The 21015-nt window shown below is 45.3% G+C and overlaps 1 protein-coding gene across 2 annotated transcripts in view; it reads left to right on the forward strand.

The window, feature by feature from the left end:
* The window catches only part of RSPO2 (R-spondin 2), a 155508-nt gene that overhangs the window by 60386 nt on the left and 74107 nt on the right, over positions 1–21015 (forward strand). The window contains exons 3-4 of one of the 2 annotated variants that reach the window (XM_065399679.1): positions 15150–15293; positions 19784–19972. In XM_065399679.1, the coding sequence (XP_065255751.1) occupies positions 15150–15293; positions 19784–19972 (333 nt within the window). The remainder of the gene's footprint in view (positions 1–15149; positions 15294–19783; positions 19973–21015) is intronic. The other variant, XM_065399680.1, reaches the window with a different exon arrangement.

Raw genomic sequence — 21015 nt, forward strand, 5'->3', positions numbered from 1 at the left:
AATCATCACCAGTCGCATCTGCCTTAAATAAAAATAATGTTTAGCACAGAGTAGACATTAACGAGCAATCACAAAATAAACAAGTGTTTAATAAATATATCTAGTTAATTTACTATATTAAGAAATGCCTCCCAGTATGAGCTTGTGTTACAAAATATCAAAACTTTACTTCAAATAGAACAGCTAAGTTTCTTGGCTAATGCTCATATAGAATAGTTTATGGAATGCTATACTAAATTCTCCTGAAATCTATATAGCAACTACAACTCATAGCAAGACATCAGCAGATACAGTGACCAGTTGGAGGAAGTAGTCAACTTGAAATTAAATCAATGTTTTTTAAGTTTGTAAAAAGTAGTTTTAGGTACTTTTGTTATTGTTTTCTTTAATTCAAAAAAATGGCTTTAATTTAAAAACTGAAAAGAGGCGAGTCTAGTATGTGGTCTAAAAAGTATTTGGGATTTTGAAAATAAAATTTAACTGCCAGGAATCTGAGGTTTAGATAAAATCTACTTTGCAGGCGCCTTATTTTTTCCCCAACAAAAGCATGATAAGCTTTTGGACATGTCCTTCTTATTTTGTAACTTATTGGCCTAACTCTGTATCATTTCAGTAGGGCTGCCATAGATATGTCTGGAAGCTAAAAATCCTGGCAATGATTTAAATTAAGATTCCTGAATCTGTAGTCAATTTAGATTTAAGAAGACCATTGTATATTTGTAAAATACTAATTTATGTCTGAAAAGATACTTATTGTGGCTTGGCAAGTATTTAAAAGATGCCTATTAATAAAGAATCCATGTTTTAACATAATAGAGCTATATTACTAAATGTTAAAGAATTCTCACAATGGCAAAATTCTCATTCTTCTAAAGCTGCTCCCAGTGAAGCAGTAGGTCCATTTTAATCCCCAGAAACTGATGTATCCACTGGGTTTGCAGATTCTTCAACAAGAGACTGCTGTACAGCCCATAGGGTGTTTAGATTTGTATCTTGAAGAATGAGCTGCAGGTGCCTAAGCCATTTTTATTTAAGAGTTTAAATAGACCCCCAGCTTTTAAAATTTTTAGCCTGAGATTTAAGTTAAGCTGGGGAGCTTCAGCCTCCAACCTCCTTTCTGTTCACCAAACTTTCCGGTTCTCATTTTGCTCCTTGCTCTTTGCAGTTTATTTTTCGTTCATTTCCCTCTCCCTCCAAAACCAGCCAAAGCTCACAGCACTCTCCCCTTTCTTGTCCTCTCTCCCTTCCCAAAACTACACTACTTAATCCTCCTCCATCCCCCTCATCAGCTTCTCCTTCATTCCCCAATTTCTTGTCGGTCTGGGCTAGTCTATATTAAAAGCGCAACATCGGCACAACTGCACCAATGCAGCTGCGCTGCTGTAGTGTGTCTGGTGAAGACGCTCTATGCTTATGGGAGAGAGCTGTCCCATTGGCATAATTATTCCACCTCCGCAAGAGGCGGAAGCTATGTAGGCGGGAGAACGTCTCCTGCTGACATAGTGCCGGTGAGGACAGTGCTTAGGTCGCTGTAACTTGTGTCGCTCAGGATGAGGGGGCCTTTTTCACACCCAAGTGACATAAATTATATTGACGTAAGCTGTAGTGTAGACCCGCCCTTTGTCTCTCACTTGCTATTCTTGCCTCTCTCCCTCCTTCTGCCAAACATACAGTAGCTTTCTCCGCATACTCTTTCCCCTACGCCTTCTGTCAAACACTCCTCAATGTTGTCCCTTCCACACATGCAACTCCCCTCACACATACTCTTTCACCTCCCTGTCTCCCTTCCCTCCCCTACCCCCAAATACTCCCTACTTTTGTTTGTCTCCCACATGTAGCTGTGGGCTAATACCATGTTAGCTATGAATAGCTTTTAATAACATTGGTGGTGATTGGCCAGCAGCTGTTTTTTTGCCTTCTCATCACACATTTCTTTAAAGTAACCTTGTTATGGAGGGAGGGTAGGGTTGACTATTCAATGACACTATGTACATTTAAAAAGGAAACAAAACAACAACAGCCCTCCCCTAGCAGCTAGATCTTTCATGAAAAATGGTAGAGGCTGCATGACTGTTTACAAGTAGCATTTTTTACAATTGAAATAGCAATTTCTGATCTTAAAATTCATCATGCTGTGCTCATTAGAACAGAAACCTACATTTGCAGGCCTTTCTCTCTCTAAACCTAAATGCAAATATAGATTAAAGCATTTGAAATTTAGGGCTCTCGAGTACTCTGTATTATGTAGAGCACTTTGGATTCCGCTGTGAGTTCTAAACATATTCCAGCATGACCTTAGGTTATTCCATGTTTTTTTGTAAGCACAATACAGCTAATTTTGCATTACCAAACTAGCTGTAAACTGACCATGGAATGATTGTTCTTGAGTCTGGTGACCCTTCCCGCATTCACTGTGGGTATGTCTACAGAGCACACTAAGCCCAGGCTCTGGCTCAGGTTTAACCCAAAAACATCTTCTGTCCATACAGATATTAGTCTGAGTCAGGCCAGGAACCCCTCTGGACATTAGTCTGCAGACCTTGGTAGGGGGGTGGGTCAGAGCCTGAGTTCCACTGTAACACAAGTCAAAGCCCAGGCATTTTGCAGCATGCACACAGCTAGGGTTCCAAACTTTCTGACTGCAGAAAACCGAACACCCTTGCCCCGCCCCCTGGCCGCCCCTGCCCCGAGGCCCCACCCCTGCCTTGCCCCTTCTCCGAAGCCCCACCCCTAATCACTCCATCACTCACTCTCCCTCACCCTCACTCACTTTCACTGGTTGGGGCAGGGGATTGGGATGTGGGAGGGGGTGAGGGCTCTGGTGTGGGGCCGGGGATGATGGGTTTGGGGTACAGGAGGGGGCTCTGGCTTGGGGGGGTTCGAAGCATGGGAGGGGTGCAGGGTGCAGGCTCCGGGAGGGAGTTTGGGTGTGTGTGGGGGGGCCCTACGCTGGGGCAGGGGGTTGGGGTGCAGGCTCCAGCTGGGGGTGCGGGCTCAGGGGGGTCAGGGATGAAGGGTTTGCGGTATGGGAGGGGGCTCAGAGTTGGGGCAGAGGGTTGGGGTATGAGGGGGGAATGAGGCCTCCTGCTGGGGGTGTGATCTGGGGTGGGGCTGGGGATGAGGGTTTTGGGGTGAAGGAGGGGGATCTGGACTGGGGCCGGGGGTGTGGGGTGCCGGCTCTGGGAGGGAGTTTGTGTGCGGGAGGGAGCTCAGGGCTGGAGCAGGGGATTGTGGTGCGGGAGGAGGTGAGGGGTGCAGGCTCCGGGTGGCACTTACCTCAGGCGGCTCCCAGAAGCAGCTGGCATGTCCCGCTGGCTCCTAGGCAGAGGCGTGGCCACCCCCGCCTGCAGGCACCACCCCCATAGCTCCCATTGGCTGTGGTTCCCGGCCCGTGGGAGCTGCGGTGCCACCACTTGGGGCAGATGCAGCGCGCGGTGCCCCTGTGCACACCCCTGTGCCTAGTAGCCGGACACCCCGGCCACTTCCGGGAGCTGCGCGGAGCCAGGGCAGGCAGGAAACCTTTCTTAGCTCTGCTGTGCCACCGAACAGACTTTTAGCCGCCCGGTCAGTAGTGCTGACTGGAGCCGCCAGGGTCCATTTTCGACCAGGTGTTCCAGTCAAAAACCAGACACCTGGGAACTTTAGCTACAGCTCAAGTACAGGCCACCACACTTGGGTCTGGAGAGTCTGTAAATAGTATTCCACAATCCTCTGAGCTGTACTTCCCAGCCCTTCAATTCCAAAACTTATCATTTACTTCCCAGGAACAGGAAGCAATCTCCTGGTTGAAATGCAGCTGCTTGGCATTTAGCCCTTCATTTCCATGTGGCCAGGGCCGGCTCTAACTTTTTTGCTGCCCCAAGCAGCAAAAAAAAGCGCCGCCCCCCGAACCCCCCCCCCCCGCCGAGCGCCGCGCCGCGCCACCCCCCCCCCCGAGCGCCGTGCCCCGTGCCGCGCTCCCCCCGCCGCCCCTTACCAGGTGCCGCCCCAAGCATGTGCTTGGTTGCTTGGTGCCTGGAGCCGGCCCTGCACGTGGCCTGCTCAATTGGAAAAATAATCAGCGCTCGGAATTACGTTAGAGAAAATGATCACCAAAACACAGACTCCATGCACTGGGATCTGGAATTAACTTAAGATTTGAATTTGTACTTTGAATGTCTCCACTCTTGATTCAGTCTTAAAAAATGACAAACACATCAGTCCCTTAGTGCTTGTTGTCTTTTAAAAGCGGACTTAGCACTTTAGTATTAGAGACAGGAAGACCAAACAGATCAGAAAAAATTATTAGTATCACTTTGGTTCCTCTGTTTGTTTATTACCCTTGAATGCCACTGTAATTTGAGCATGATTTGCTAGTATAGCCTTTGTTCACCACAATTTTTTAATGCCCCATTTATGTAATTGTCTATAAATATTAATTTTATCCTTTTTTGGATTTATTTTCTGGCCTTCGAATAAACTGACACTGAAAATTTAGGTCAGTGTTAATGGGATTATGAAGTCTGAACTCTAATATTTTATAACCAGGATTTCTCACAGCAGCAGATCAGTTTGTCCTAAAGCAGCCATATTTGGAACAGAATGAAACTTGTCAGGAAACACTATCACCTTTGAAAAAAATGATGAATTTTGATATGCAAAGCATTGTGGATAAAATTTTCAAAAACACCATAGTCCTATTTTCAGAAGTGACTTGGGCACTTAGGAGCATAAATCTCATTGAAAGCCAGGACTTAGGTTCCTAAATCACGTAGCCATTTTTGAAATTTTACCTTGTGACAGTACTACAAAGTTAGACAGTCTTAAGTTTCTGTATACAAGCTCTTCCCTGATTGTGATTTCGTCTTCCCTTCTGCTGCTTCTTCCCTTTTGAAAAAGGAAAGAATTCTGACCTAATGAGATGAGTCAGAATCTCTGCTCTTATAAATGGGTGAAACACCACTGAGGTCAATGAAACTATGCCTATTTATACCAACAGAGAATCTGTTCCTTTAACTCCTAGAACCCTCTGAGGTGGGAAGGACCCAGGGCTTGGGCTGCAGACTGGGCCTGGAAGCCTACACTGCAATTAAACGGCCCCCCGGCCAAGCTCCATGAGCCCGAATCAGCTGGCATCGGACAGCCATTTTTAATTGCAATGTAGACATACCACTGGAATTCCAGGTCCTTGCAGTTCTGTCATGATGAATTAAGAGATTGCACAATGTGATTTGACCTCACATTGGAGAAGTTAGAAGTGGTGATTTTTTTTCTCTTTTAGGTTTGATTTTTTAAAAAAAATTCTGCTCTGTAAATTAAAATAGAGCTTTTATGAAGGGAGAAGTTTTCTAACTTTGTTTTGCCTAAGCAATGGGGTACTCCATGCAGGGCTGGCTCTACCATTTTTGCCACCCCAAGCAAAAAAAAAAAAAAAAAGCTGCTCAGACTGTGCCGCCCCAAGAATGGACAGAATGCCATCCCTTAGGATGTGTCGCCCCAGGCACATGCTTCCTCCGCTGGTGCATGGAGCCGGCCCTGACTCCAGGCATTTCTGGACAATTTCTGCCCAGCTCAGTTTCACAAGGCAGACAACAGTATCATTAACCCCCTCTCCCCTAATAACTTTCCTGGAGGTACTCCCTTAACATTGCTAACTCTGCTTCAGACTTGGTTCTGAGCTAAAGGTCGATGGGGCAATTGTTAACGAAATGCAGGGGTACTGAGTCTGTGTTCCATTTTTCTAAGATATCATGATAGTCTTGGTATTTTACAGTAAGATTTGATTTATTGTGCCGGGATGGAGTTTCTAGGTCAAACAGGGTTGCTGCCATGTGGGGGGAACATCTGGGTTACAGGAATGGAACCCTCTGGCTTTATTTCTAGGGTTTCAAGTTCTTGAACGAGAAAGGAATTGTCCCTATGGAAGCTTAATGGAAAGGCAGTAACTCACTGAGACCACAGAATATGGGGATTGTGAAGAATAAGCTGCGGTGACCCTAAAAAGTCCAAGGTGAAATGTTAGGAGGAAATAATGTTAAACTGTAGAACTTTGAGGTGATCCCCAGTCACCACTTCCAGTGGTGCGGTCTCTGTGTAACCAGGCCTGATGCCAGTCAAGATCCATGTACTTTTTCTACCAGGTCCGGTTACCCTTGGGTTATATTGGGAGACTGATGGCCCAGCCCACAGAAAAATCCATAAATTTGTCCCCTGTTCCTAAATCAATCAAGGCCTATTGTATTGGAAAGTCCTGCTCTGACTGCACAATCTGCAACTGCAGTGGAGATGGAGACATGGAGATGGATGAGGAATTCCTGAGTTAGCATAATCTTGGGGTTTCTCCCTCATGGTACCCAGACTCGACTGGGTGTGGTGTTAGCCTCTTCCCTGTCATCAGGTTAGTAGGGGAATTGAAAGGACACTTGCATACTGCATGCCCTGCTCCTCCACAATAGAAGCAGAGGTTCTCCTGTCTTCCTAGTCTCATTCACTTGGGGATAGGCAGGGCCATTATATGTCAGCTGGTATGGACTTTACCCAGGGAAAACTCGCTTGGCCTTGAGGGCTGAGCTTTGGTAAATGCTGGAAGTGGATGGTCTCCTCCTTCGTTCCAGTTGTCGGTCGTGCAGTCACGTTTCTATCCAGATACACGGGTCCATGAAGGCCTATAAACTGGTGGGGTGTGTGTGTCAGTGGGGCCATCTGTGCCAGCTTGTCTTTTAATTCTTTGCAAAGCCTGAGCCAAAACTGATGGAGGAGTGCCACATCATTCCAGGTGGTATCTATGGCCAAATGTCTGAATGGGGTGACATAGGAAGGGGCTGACCTTAGGGTTTGCTGAAGCTTTCATAAGGCAGTCTCTGCCATGTGGGCTTTATGAGGGTGATTGAAAATACTGGCAAACATTTGTAAGAATGAGTCCCAGTTGGTCAATACCAAGTGATTCTGTTCTAAAAAAGCAAGAGGCCAATGCCAGGACCTCCCCAGTAAGCAAGCTCAGTACTAACCACACCTTAACTTGGTCTGTGATGTACTCCTGGGGCTGGAGCATAAACAGGAGTCCGCACTGGGTAATGAACCCATTACTCCTGAGGGCATTCTGCACCAAAAAAATTAAAAATTCTGCACACAGTATTTTAAAATTCTGCAAATTTTATTTGTCAAATAAATGTGGAGGCATGGCATTGGGGAGCACAGGCCACTGGCTGCACAGAGGTGGGAGATCACTATACAGCTCCCCCCTCCGCCCCCAAGACATGGACTCAGCGGTGAGGCTGCACCTAACCCTGACACAACACAAGGACCGGGCCTGCCCCAGAAACACCCCAGGACCCTGCTCCTCCATGCCAGGTGCACCAGGTGTGGACAGGCAGGCTCAGCAAGGCAGGATCCAAGTGTGGAGGGGCTTAGTGTGGGGGGATCTAGGTATGGGTGGAGAGGGTTCTGTGTGGGGCAATCTGGGTGAAGGTGGTTGGGGCTCAGTGGGGGGGGGGGTCTGGGTGTGGGGAGCTTAGTGGGGGGGGTCCCAGATGCTGAGGGAGTGGGGCTCAGTGGGGTGGGGAGCCAGGTGAAGCTGATTGGGGCTTGGTAGGGCGGGGATCTGGGAGTGGGTGGCTTGTTGGGGTGGTCCAGGTGCAGGGGGAGTGGGGCTTGTCGGGGGGGTTCTGGATGCGGGGGTGGGGGTGAGGCTCGGTGGGAGGGTCTGGGTATGAGGGGGTCTGGATGCATGGGAGTTGGGCGGATGGGGGAGCAGCTCCCTGTACAGGGATCCCTCCCCCTGCAGCTGAGGAGTGATGGGTGTAGGAAGCGTGGGGTGGGGACAGTTTACAGAGCTTCCTAAAGCCGGGGGCGAAATCTGGGGGTAGGTCTGACACAGCCCTGGATGTCGTGCAGGGGAAGAGGAAGTCCCGTCCTCCACAGCCCAGGCAGGACTAGCAGCTGAGCCTGGTGTAGGGTAGGAGGCACCAGCCGGGTCTTTCCCAGACCTGCCCCCTAACCCACAGTGATTTACCTCTCTGCCGGCTGCCCTGGACACCCAAAACATACTGCTGGGGAGGATCCTATGATTGCTCTTGTGGCTTCCCTTTGCTTCTCTTCAGAAAGCCATTTTTCTGCGGGGAAGCAAAGAAAATCTGTGGGGGACATTAGTTCTGTGCATGCACAGTAGTGTAGAATTCCCCCAGGAGTAACCCATGAAAATTACTGAGGGTGCCATCGTATCTGTCTGGCAAAGGAACTCTGGGGCCTGTCTCCTGAGCTGGTGTCATAAGAGATGATGAGTGGTTACCCGCAGCTGCTCCGAGTGCTGTGGCTTGCTCCTGAAAGGAATGATTTCCCATCTGCAACTGTCATACTGGGTTTCTCAGTTTCTGGTTCTCTGCCTGGAGGTCAGTGATCTGCACCTGAGGACACACAGGGCCCTGGGATGATGGCAAGGTGGGAGCCCCACTGGTGTCCATAGTTGGTCTGGGGGTTCAATAATGAGTCCCAGAGAAGACCAAGGTTGGTCTGAGCAAGCTGTCAGGGCCCATAAAGTGGGCAGTCTGACAAAGTGGTTGGAGCCAGGAGTAGATTCGGGGTCATGGTCCCACCAAGGGTCAAAGCCAGAGTCAGTCAGAAGCCATGCCAAGGGTCTAAGCCAGAAACAGCAAGTACAGTCAGGGCTAGGAAGCAGGACCAAGGCATGGTGACAGGAACTGGGATGAGGTGTGTAGTAGGAGCAAGACGAGACAGCAAGAACAAGGAGCAGGAACCAGGTGAGGAAGATGGGAATTGGTCTCAGAGGTCTGGGCAGCAACAGGCCTAGCAACTAGTTACTCAGACAAGGGATGGGACAGGAACAGGAAGCTTTATACCCACTGGTGTCCAATCAGCAGTCTGCTGTTAGTCATTTGAGCCTACTGAGTCAGTGAGTGTAGCTTCTGGTGGTTGGGTATTAACAGCAATTCCCTTATCATGAGCCAGTGCAGTGGATAAGGCTCATGCTTGGTGGGCCTGGGTTCAAGACCTCTAGTAGCCGACTTGTGTAGAGGATGTGCTGTGGCTGCAACAAGGGTGAGGAGTGGTCACTGTGCACTACTCTCTGGTGATCCTTGGCTGCTGATGGCCCTTTTGGGGATATTATAAATTATGGTGAGGATTGCCCCCCAGCAATCCTAAGGCTCATGAGAGTGTACTGTGCTGAGTGGCAGTGTGACACAGCTGAGTATCTGGGTCTTAGAACTCTTAAAATAGTGCAGAAATGTTTTTTTCATTATTCCTTCCCCCCCCTCCCCAAATTGAATCTGGACTAGGTTACATGGTAAGAGTCTGGTAATCAGAATCAGTCATCTTCATCAGAAAAAAAAAGAATGTGAACTGCTCTAAGTGGAAATCTCAATTCAACCTTAACTATGGAGCTGCTACCGGTGCCTCCATAATATAATTATAACATTGGGGACTTTGCGGTAATACAATAAAACAAAAACTCAAACCAAACCAACCCCCCCCCCCCAAAAAAAAAACAACCGACTCTGAACTGCCAAAAAAGGGAAAAGAAAGGATGGAAATAGGATAGGAGTTTTGAATTATGATCCAGAAACTGAAATGGAATAGAATTATTAATTTATTTTTTAAACATGCTCTTTGCATATGTTCTGTTAAACCAAACCAGGCAAGCTTTTAAGGGAGTTTCCATAAAGTCAGGTGAAGTGAAAATTCATCTAGCAAGAATATAACACTTTTATCAAAGGGTGCTTTTAGCAAGTGATTTTTCATTTAAAACAACAGTACATAAATGAGTCATAATTTTAAGGCCAGAAGGAACCACCAGATCATCTAGAAATGAAATCAACTTCAAAATATGTTTTCCCCTCCCCGTTTTGGAAGTAATAGTTAATGCATTATTTCAAGTGTACATTTGCGTCACTTGGATGTGAGGGAGGGTCACATGATGCTAATTTTTCTTTTCATGTTCTGTTCTGCAGAACATGAAAACTAGCTCATCATTGGACTAAATTATTTGGAAAAACCTTGATGTCCTTTCAAACTGTCTTGTGTGGGTGGGCAAGAAGCAAATGTTTTTATGAATATTTAAACATACTGGACATTTGATTCAAGCATTGCAATTAATGAAATATTTGCAATGCATGTTGAATATAACAAACGTGCATTGCAATTAACTGTTGCAGGACTATCATGAAAGCAAGTCATCTTATGGCCTCATCTTGAAAGTGCTTGCTAACCTGGGAGAGGCTTTGCAGGGTCAGGCTCTTAATTTGCAGTCCACGTGCATTGTAGATTAAGTATTAAGGGCCTGGTCCTTAACCCAGACAAAATTCCTGCCATTATTAGTTATAATAATAAATATTTCTATTATCTTCCAACCAAGGATCTCAGTTTCTTTTGTGTACATGAAGCAATTTAGGTTGACTTTAATAGGAGTTTTGTCTGAGTAAGACTGTGGAAATCCATTTCCTGCAGGGAGTAGCTAAGTCAGGATCAGGGTTGATGGGTGGAAGCTGCTACATGTTCTCACTAGCCATCACTTCCTAGCCTTCTACCCATACACAGATGCTAGTCCCCTAGGAGATCCATTCAGGCATAAAAGTAGAGGAAATGATACAGCGGGCAGCTGACTATCCCCTTTTTGGCAACTAAATTTTGGGTAAGCACCCAAACCTTTGGGCTTTATCTAAACAGAGGATCTGAATGTCATTTTGAGGTTCCCTTGGGACCAGTACTAACAGCAGACTACGCACATAGAGAGACTGAATGGTCAGGGGTTAGAGGATTAGCCTGGGATCTGGAAGACCTATGTTCAATTTCCTGTTCTGCCACAGACTCCCTGCGTGACCTTGGGAAAATCACTTAGTCTCTCAGGGTTCCAGCTGTACAATGGGGAGATGCACTTCCTTACTTCACAAGGATGTACATTAAAAGATTTTGAGCATCTCAGATACTACGGTAATGGGAGCCATGAGGCTATGTCTACACTGAGTTATGGATGTGATTCCTCTGCCCATGTATGCATACTCATGCTAGCTCTCATTTAGCTAGTTTGAGTATAAATAGCAGTGCTGCCAGGGTAGCATGGGAAGTGGCAGTGGATGCACGTCTGAGCTGTGCCAAGTATATACCAATGGGTTTCAGGCAAGTTTTACTTGGCATGGCTCAGACGTACCTCCACTACCCCCACCAGTGCTACCATCGCTACACTGCTATTTATACACACACTAGCTTTATGAGAGCTAGAATGAGTATGTGTACACAAGCCGGGGAATCACACTCCTAGCTTATAGTGTAGATGTAGCCTAAGATAGATAGATCTGTAAAAGAGAGGTAGAGCCTGAAGAGCCATTGCTTCCATGTGGCAGCTATATTATTACATATTGTATGTTGAAGACCTCAGTAAGCTAATTTTGAGCTCCGCATATGTAACCTTTGGGTGGGCTAGAGTTCACTTCATTTCCTGTCTCCAATGGTTTAAAAAAAAAACCCAACTCCCATAGAAAGTAGCTGGAGACCCAGAGGTCAGTCTCCAAGGATTTTCAGCAAGGATTGCACAGGGTCAACCTCCCCACATTCAAGTCCCAAAAGGAACTAAAGAAATAATTTAATTAAATAACGGTATGATAAAGAAACAAACAAAAATCTAATTTTTAAGCATGCCATGGCTATTTTATAATCCACAGACATTACTTTCACAGTTATACATGCTCACCTAAGACTCAGTTAGAGTCTTTGATCACCAAATCTATGCAGTCTGCTGAGTCTAAAACATCTTCCCTCCACTTGCTTGTAGGAATCTTCAGTTGGAATCCATGCAGACTCTTCCTCTGCTGAAATCACTGTTAGCCAGTCAGCTAACTCATTAACCAATCACTCAGTTAAGTGTACAGATTTAAACAACACCCTGTTTCAAGAAAATACAAAACTTTCCCCATTACTACATTTAAAGAAAAGTTGGTGAATCAGACTACTTGAGACAATTTAACTAGAACAGTTTGGCTAAAATCAAAACAACATTCAAAGCATACAATTAAAATACAAGTTATTTTTTCCTTCCAATTTCCCCTTGCTATAATTAGCATTGTCCATGCTTCCCTGTTAGAGGGTTAACAATATCACTAACCTCCTGCAAAATGCTTCAGGGTACGTCTACACTACCCACCGGTGGGTAGAGATCAATCTATCGGGGATCGATTTATTGCATCTAGTGTAGACGCGATAAATCGATCCCTGATCGCTCTGCCGTCGACTCTGGAACTCCACCACAGCAAGAGGCAGAAGCGGAGTCGATGGGGGAGCGGCGGCCGTCGATCCCGCGCTGCGAGGACACGAAGTAAGTGATTCTAAGTCTATCTAAGATACGTCGACTTCAGCTACGCTATCCTTGTAGCTGAAGTTGCGTATCTTAGATCGATTTCCCCCCCCCGCCCCCCCAGTGTAGACCAGGACTCATCTGACCCCAGCAACAGGGAACCAAAACTACCACACCCAATTCCAGAAGCTTCTGGATGTGGAGTGCTAAATCTGTCTAGCAACAATGGCCCAGACACAACTCACTCCTACCTCCCCCAATGGATCTCTTAAAGAGATATTTCCCTATTAGGCACATGGGTTACACATAATCACAAAGGGGTCCCAAAGATCAAATTACTTTTCCTGTGAAAACTGCCTAAATTATAGTTCAACATCACAATAAGAGTTGCTGTAAAATGCCTTGTGTTTCCCTAACTGCTGCAGAAGATAAAATGTCCTATCAATTTAAGTGGCCCTATTGTAACTTTTGGCCCTCTAAGGTTTAAGAATAAATACTAAAGTCCTTGTATTTAAAGAATTTATAAACTTGTAAAGTTCTTAGAGGAATTTACAAATAGCTATTTCAGAAGTACCACACTGGATCAACTTGCTCCTTTGGAAAGAGTGAAAAAGAAATGCATGACATAAGTAACCGCAAAAACTAATACAATGTTGCATAAAATGAATTCCAAATGCTTTCTGATGTAACTTCAGATGCTAACGATGGATATATTGATGCAGTTTCTATATTTTAAAAAGGAATAATTTTTTTCAAATAATATTCATGATTTATGTGTGTGTGACTCTTTTATTTTATAATGGATTTTTCTGTTAATTTTTGAACATTTTGCCCTGGCATTTTGTGTGTGTGTGTGTGTGTGTGTGTGTGTGTGTGCTGAGACTTTGCTAACCAAAACCTTGTAGAAAGAGCAATACTATTTTATTTAATTATTCCATAACATAGCCTTTTAAGTATCCCTAGTTTTCAGACCTCTGTGTGTGTTTGTGGAAATCTAAATTTCTCTCTCTCTAAATCACCTGTCCCCCTTTTCATGTGTGATGGCTCATTTATAAACCAGGAAGTTATATTCCTGTTTTATATACTAACTCAATGTCTGATATGTCTATCTTTAAGGTTTTCATGGTTACTGATTTCTCAATGTTTACCTTTCTTTTTTCAAGTAATAAACACCCTTAATAATCTTTTTAGTAATATCTCTAATATCTGTATGAGAAAGCTAATATTCTCAGGGCCGGCACCAGCCCAGCAAGCAGGTGCTTGGGGCGGCCAAGGGGAAGGGGCGGCACGTCGGGCTGTTCGGCGGCGGGTCCCTCTCGGAGGGAAGCACCTGCCGCCGAATTCCCGCCGAAGAAGAAAGTGAGGCGGTGGAGCTGCCGCCGGGGTGCCGCCAATCGCAATTGTGATTGTGGCTTCCTTCCCCCCCCCCCCCCGTCGCTGCTTGGGGCGGCAAAAACCCTGGAGCCGGTCCTGAATATTCTAGAGGTCCAGTGAATGTTTAGGAAGCACAAGAAGTGGAAGATTGGTCCCCAGATATGTTTGCTTTAGGAAGCAGAAGCCTCTTCCCTGCCAGCATCCTGCTCTGTGCATAGGACCAGATCAGAGTCCTTGGGATGAGGGAGAGTCTATACTTTGTCTTAGGTTATATATCCTCAGCAAAATTAGATTTAGTTACCTTTTTCCTATTTAAAAAAGAGTGGGTGACTCATATATAAACTGGGTCATATGATGTTTTGTAAACTGAAGGTTGAGAAGCAATTTCTTGAGACCTTAACAGATTGCTCCTTGAACATTGCTTCTGGAACACACAAGAGCAGCAGCAATGTAGACCTAAGTAACACAAAGGCATCAGCTTGATATGTACCTATAGCTGGGTAGTCAGTAAAAGCAACCAGTATATAATAGTTTCAGCATTCTCAGCACAGCTAGCACTGTGACTCTATATTTTAGAAATGGGGAGAAAAAGCTAGTCAACAACTGAGGAAGGAAATCAAAATCCTGAGATGCCGCATGGAAGCTACTTACACATGCTGTAGAAGAGATATATGGCACGTATATTTCTAACAAAAAGAGAAGCAGAAAGTCAAGATACTGGGTGCTAAATGCTATTTGCAAATAAAATCTGGAAGAACTGTGTATCTGTACCATAGCATATGGATTCATATGTGAGTTTAGAAATCAAACATAGCATAAGAAAGCATTCTCAGGTGGCTGCAAATAGTCTGTTCATGGCCAACTAACGGAAATGATTTGGACCCTGTATGCAATGATAGGCAATGATGATATATGTTAGCACATTATCTGTTCCTCTTTCTCTAAATATCTCCCTCTCCCCCTTTTCTCCCACAAATGTGTTTAAATACAAGTGTGTATGTGTGTGGGAGGGGGGAACCACAATAAAATATAGTTGTATTAAACCCAGTGTTATCCCACACAGGAGGATAATCAACTCAAAATTTGCACTTTTTAAAATTTTTATTGTACCAACTGTTTAACATCTAAGGCAAGAGAAAAAATAGACATTTTAACTTCTTTATGCATTTGGCTTTATGCATTGTGCTTAATCAACTTCGCAATTTCCACTATTGAGTCAGTTTCTGTTGTTTGGGTGTATCTTTAATACAGCAACAGGGAAGAGAAAAATATCTATTTTTTAAAAATAGGAAAATGTAGTTCTAAAATCACAGAAAATAGCATGAGGGTTCTGGGGCAAATGTGGTAGCTAAAGGTAATTTTTTTTAAATACTGGGTGGATCTCAGGTTGACGGCATCCCTTTTTTAAACTCTTCTATTTTTGCTATTTAATTGCTTTACAAGTGTTTTCATGTTTGGCCTTATTCTAACTGAAAACTTTTAAAATATGTCTCAGGATGCAGAATAGAAAACTGCGACTCTTGCTTTAGCAGAGACTTTTGCACCAAATGCAAAGCTGGCTTTTACTTACACAGAGGCCGTTGTTTTGGAGAATGCCCGGATGGATTTGCATCCTTAGAGGAAACTATGGAATGCGTGGGTGAGTGTCTTTGCACAACTCTATCATAGCAGTTATTTTAACACCTGTATCTTTATGAAATGCCTGCTGGATTTATTCTGCACTTCTGATTCCAAAATGCCTTATTAATTGGGTTTGAAATTTATAATAGTCTTGTGCTGACATTTTGAATTCTCTAGATATTAAAGGGGACAAGTTCAAGTAATTACATCACACAATTTTTTGTCTTACTAACATTGGTGTGTATATATACTAGATGAAACTACTAATGTAATCCAGCTCTCTTTTTTTATCTCAATAAATTAGTCACTGTTCTCAGAAAAACATCTCTCTCTCTAACATTGTGACTTTCTCTAGGTTTTTAAATAGCACAATATTGGGGTGCTCTGCCCTACGCCTACACCAGAGTTTGGTCAATTTTATTATGTCACCATCATCAGGGTCTTATACCTTGGCTTTTTAAAAACCTCATCCTCCTGAAAACGTATAAACCAGGCCTTTACATATAATATATATAATTATGGGGTTGGTGCACTCCTAAGTCTACCCATGCAATATCTGTTGCCCAGCCACAGGGCTGGCTGAGTTCATACTGAGCTGGGAATTTTAACTCTGCCTTCATTCAGCTTTTTCTGAAGCCCTCTTCTCTTTCCCATGTCACATGTGTAGAGGGCAGGATGGGAGCAGAGAGAGGATTTGTCTTTCCAGCTCGTGGTCCTTGCTGGGTGGCCCTAGTAGTGCTGCTAATCCCAGTGTGTTCTCTTTGCCTCTCCCCTGTATCCCCAAGCTGTTGAAGGGGAAAATAGGAGCACATGAAACCTGGCAGGGGGTTACTCCTTGCGAGGCCCAACAGCCAAGAGGAATTGAACATGTGCTTCCACATCCACACACACAGGGCACGTGGGCTAGGATTAAAGGACAGAGATAGGGAAACTGAATTCACCTCACCACCTCCCAATGTCTGAATAGCTCCCATCTGCAAGAGTATGGTGAGTACTAATTGCAGATTCTGTAAAGCTACTGAACTGAATTCCTGCCATGGCTTTGGATTTACTTCAGAAAAGGAGTGACTACCAGTTTAAAGCATTTAAAGTTTATAAAACGAAGCCAACATTGCTGACTCCTGAGTGAGTCTCATGCTATTTGATATTTTTGTTAAAGCTCCAGCTCGTAATGTGAGGCACTCTCTCCTGATAGTCATGCCTAGTGGTCAAAGCAGAGGTTGAAGCCAGATGTCAGGGCAGGCCTGGGCTGAGGGTAGCACTGGAACCGAGATTTGAGGAGAGGCTGGGGTCAGAACCGAGATCATAGTCTGTAGACAAGCCAGAAGTAGTACTGTAGCCAGAGTCCAGCTGCAGGCCAGAGGTTGAAGATGGGTGGTTAGAAACCAAATCAGTACTGTACCTGGAGTCCAGATACAGGCCAAAGGTCACAGCTGGGTGGTCAAAGTCCCATGGGGTCAGGAGGTGGAGGCAAGGCCTGGAGCAAGGTCAGAGCAGGGCAAGGAAAAGACTGGAACAGGGCTTGGGCAAGGCTGGGGCAGGAGCAGGCTGAGAGAATCTGATACACTGGGAGATAGCAAGAGGGTTCTTGGACAGGTAATGCTATTGTACAAACTGATCTATAGCTCTGGCGGGACTGGGAAAATATCAGAGCCTGGGGGGTCATCTGACCCACGCTCCACTCAGGGATAGGTTGCTTCCACATGCTTGATGGCTGAGTCACTGCAGGCTCTGGGAGGGGTAAGTCAGTAAAGCTGGGTTGTTGCTGCATGCCGGCATGCTCACTGCAGTTCTCTTGGAGGGGAACCCATTGAGGCTCTGGGTGGGCGGGTGTGGGCCTGCCTTTACTAAAGGCTCTCCCCTGCAGCATAAGAGGGAGGGGGCACCAGACCCAGGCCTCAACTAATGACAAGGGACAACAAAAGGAAAAACAGGGATGGGAGTGAAGGTCACAGGGATAAAATCTGGGATCCAAAGGGAGACACTGAGCAGAGAACTTCGGACAGCACTCACTGCTTCTCCAGGGAGCCAGTGGACACAGCACAGAGGAACTTTGTCTGGAGATGTGACTTGAAAAGGGATCAGAAATTGGCTTCCGGTCGCAAAGCCCCTCCTCCCCACAATCCAGTTCCTCCTCCTGGTATGGTAGAGGACCACCTTGGCCAGCCCCAGGAAGAGGTTGACGAGGCGGTCTCGTGACTTCATAGGATCACAGACAGGGTGTGTATAGATCAAGATGTGTGGGGAAAGTGCAGCCAGACCTTACGAAGGTTTTGGAGGAGCTGGATGAAGGGCTTCTCCAGTCTGATGCACCCTATATAAATGTGCACCAGGGTCTCCCTCTCACTGCAGAAGGGTCAGGTGTCAGAGGAGGAGGTGGTGAACCGTTCCAGGTACACATTTGTGCTCACAGCTCCATGAAGGAGCCACCAACTAATATCCCCAGTGGGTCATGGGATCAGAATGGAATATTTACCCTTCTGGGGTGGTAGGAGTTCCCTCCAATTGGTGTCAGGGTGGAACATGAGGGCAAGGAAATGCAGGGTGTGGAGCACTAGTGCACACAGATGTTTCCTGGGGGTGATTCAGAGGCAGACTGGCTGCATGTTGTGCAGCTGGTTCAGGTGGTATGTCAGGGGTGGCTGGGGAGGCTTGCAGGGCAGGGGCCCGATGATGAGGTCCGGAGGGCCAGGGGTGAGGTGCAGGTGGGGAGTATCCTCCCGCAGGACTAGAGGAAAGTGTGATAGATGGGCAGTAAGGCTGCCCATGTCTCCTGGAGCACACGATGGGGAACACGAGGGTGGTGAGTCCCATGCACTGGCTGAGCACTATGGAGTACACCCAGTCCCTTCAGTCATAGTCCAGGAGGTCTTTGATCCTGGTGGCACTAGCCAGGACCAACCTCCGGTGCACCAAGGGGGGACTCCACCTAGGGTGACCAGATCACTGACAGAAAATATCGGGACGTGGGGGGGGGGTGGAGGGGAGGGGAGGGCGGGGGAAAAAAAAAAGCTGTTTTGCAGGTGCCGGGGGAATTAGCAGGGCAGGGGTCCCCCCCCAAGCCAATAAACTTTACATGCCACTCATGCAGCCCCGAGCCGCTCTCCCCCACCGCTGCCGGGGTCCAGAGCCCCCCTGTCAGCCTCCTGGGGGAGCAGCCCCCTTGCCAGCCCCCCTTGCCCGCCCGGTGCCCCTACTCACCAGCTCCAGGAACTGGAAGCCGGCCACCACCCCCTCCCTCCCAGGCTTGCACTGCCATTACAGCAGCAAGCCTGGGAGGGAGGAGGAATGCCACGTGCATGGGGAAGTGGCGGGGCCAGGGCGGGGATTTGGGGAGGGAGCCAATGGGGGAAGGAGGGGGCGGAGTTGGGGGGGGGCGAGAGCCCTTCCGGGAGGGCAAAATTGCTTGTTTGTCCAGTGTCCCGAGCGCACATCGGTCGGGATGCGGGACAAACAAGCAAATATCGGGATAGTCCCGATAAAATCGGGACATCTGGTCACCCTAACTCCACCACCTGCACACCAAGCAGGATGTTGTGTAGCAGGGGCTCTGCAAGGAGGTCCTCCTCCTCAGTGGCTGCCACAGACCTGGTCATCGATATGTTGGAGAGGCAGCTGAGTGAGCAGCCCTGCTTTGGTTGTGGATTTGCCTCACACCTGGAATCATGTCATGTGAGACTCTGTTTTTATTTATTTTTTAAACTGAGCCTTTATGACTGAGGAAAACATGAACCTAAAGGCTCAAAAAACATGAACAAATGAAGAGAACCCAGCATTATTAATTGTTATTTTTTTTCATGATTTGTAAGCTAGTCTCATGATGGGGACTGGCAGGAAGGCTGACTCATTCTTTTTGAATGGTTGGCATTGACAATGCTACTATACCTATGCTTTTGTGGATTAACCATATAGTTTTGTGTTTTATTTCTTCTGTCCTTTTCCAACTCCTTATCTTGATTCTTTAATTAATTTGTTCATTCTGCTAATAACACTATGTGAACCACACTCTTAGAATATGCCCACCAAGCAAAGTTTCAAAAGACCATTCTTTCTGGTACAAACACTACTTTGTACACTGCTTGAGTAGAAGCCACAGATTGTAACTTCTGGATGAACATTTTTAGTTTCAAAGGATAAACAGCCTAAAAATACAAGTTAGAATCTTCTGGATACAATAGTGTCAAATATAAAACAGGCACCAGTTGATGAGAGAATTGTTACAAAGCCATGAAAATAATGAAAGCCATGAAGAGGGAATTGTTACAAAGAATCTGTGGTTGGCTAGTTGTTGTTTGTGTCAGATTTTAGGACAATTCAGGTTTCTGACACAATTGCCTTGTAAAAACTGCAAACTAAGATCATAATCTGAGATTTCACTGAACAATAAATTTTACAAGCAATAACTTCTAATTTAATACTCTTGCTAATTAGAGTTGCCATGTATTGTGAAAAAAAGAGACACAGATACAAACAAAGCCCACTAATTTATGACCTGTTTTGCTTTATCAGAAGGCTGTGAAGTGGGTCCCTGGAGTGAATGGGGAACTTGCAGCAGAAATAACAAAACCTGTGGATTTAAATGGGGTTTGGAAACAAGAACAAGGCAAATTGTGAAAAAGCCGGCAAAGGACACAATACCTTGCCCAACCATTGCAGAGTCCAGAAGATGTAAAATGGCTGTGAGGCACTGTCCAGGAGGTAAGAACACTCCCCGCTAAACAATTTTATGAGCCTTTTCTAATTTAAGTCCCATTTATAACTGGGAAAACAGAGCTATATAGTGCAAGCAAGAGAGAAAATCCTGCCCTTACTCTATCTTGTGCAGTTATGCATGGTCAAAAAGGCAGTAGAACCACACTACCGCACACAGAGCCAGTCCACTGGGGGGCAGGGGTGTGTGTGTGCAATCCATAGCAGCATTTTTTCTTCTCCTCCCACACTCCTACCTATCTCATCCTAAAGGTTTAAAATTTCTCTCTCTCGATGCAGTGTCTTCATTTATTGTATGTACAACACAGACAATATGTTTATGTGCTGGGTAAAAATGTTCAGCTCTTTAAACCACATTAAACAAAACTACTAACTACCCTATGTCTTTTTTTAAAAAGACAGGGCATACTGAATAAGTCAAGCATTATTGCTTAGATTTAGCTAATTTTATCTTTTAGCACCTTCACTTATGGCTGATTGTTAACCTATTCTGTTAGTAAACCATAAAACTCAATATGTTGCATCTATGGATGATGACAGTGCTTTATGTGATCCAAATTTTGAATAGCTGGAAATATGTATACTACTTGCAACTCTACTTTGCTTGCAAATCTAAGCGCTATTTTTACACAAAGTGAAAACATGGGAATTTTAATCCATTGTTTACAGGGAGGAAATGTGAGGCAAATCATTTTTACTTGCAATATAACAAATCAGTAATATTTGACTAATAGCTAATGCATATTGTTGTCACATCAATACAATATTTTATAATATATACCTGTTTATCAGGTGCTTAAAAACTTGTCAGCCTATAGTGTTCATTCCAAACCTTTACTGTTTTGTTTACACAACTAGCAGCAGAACACTCTCTCCTTTGGAAAATAATTTGATACCATTTTGTCAGCAATTTAAATGTAGCCCAAACAAGACTCCTGATACTGCTTTAAAATTAGTTGTACTATACTTTAACATACATCCAGTACTAATCTTTTTTATTATTTATGTGTTTATTTACAATTTGTAAAGCC

This window comes from Emys orbicularis, chromosome 2 (genome assembly GCF_028017835.1).
Source record: "Emys orbicularis isolate rEmyOrb1 chromosome 2, rEmyOrb1.hap1, whole genome shotgun sequence".
NCBI lineage: Eukaryota > Metazoa > Chordata > Testudines > Emydidae > Emys > Emys orbicularis.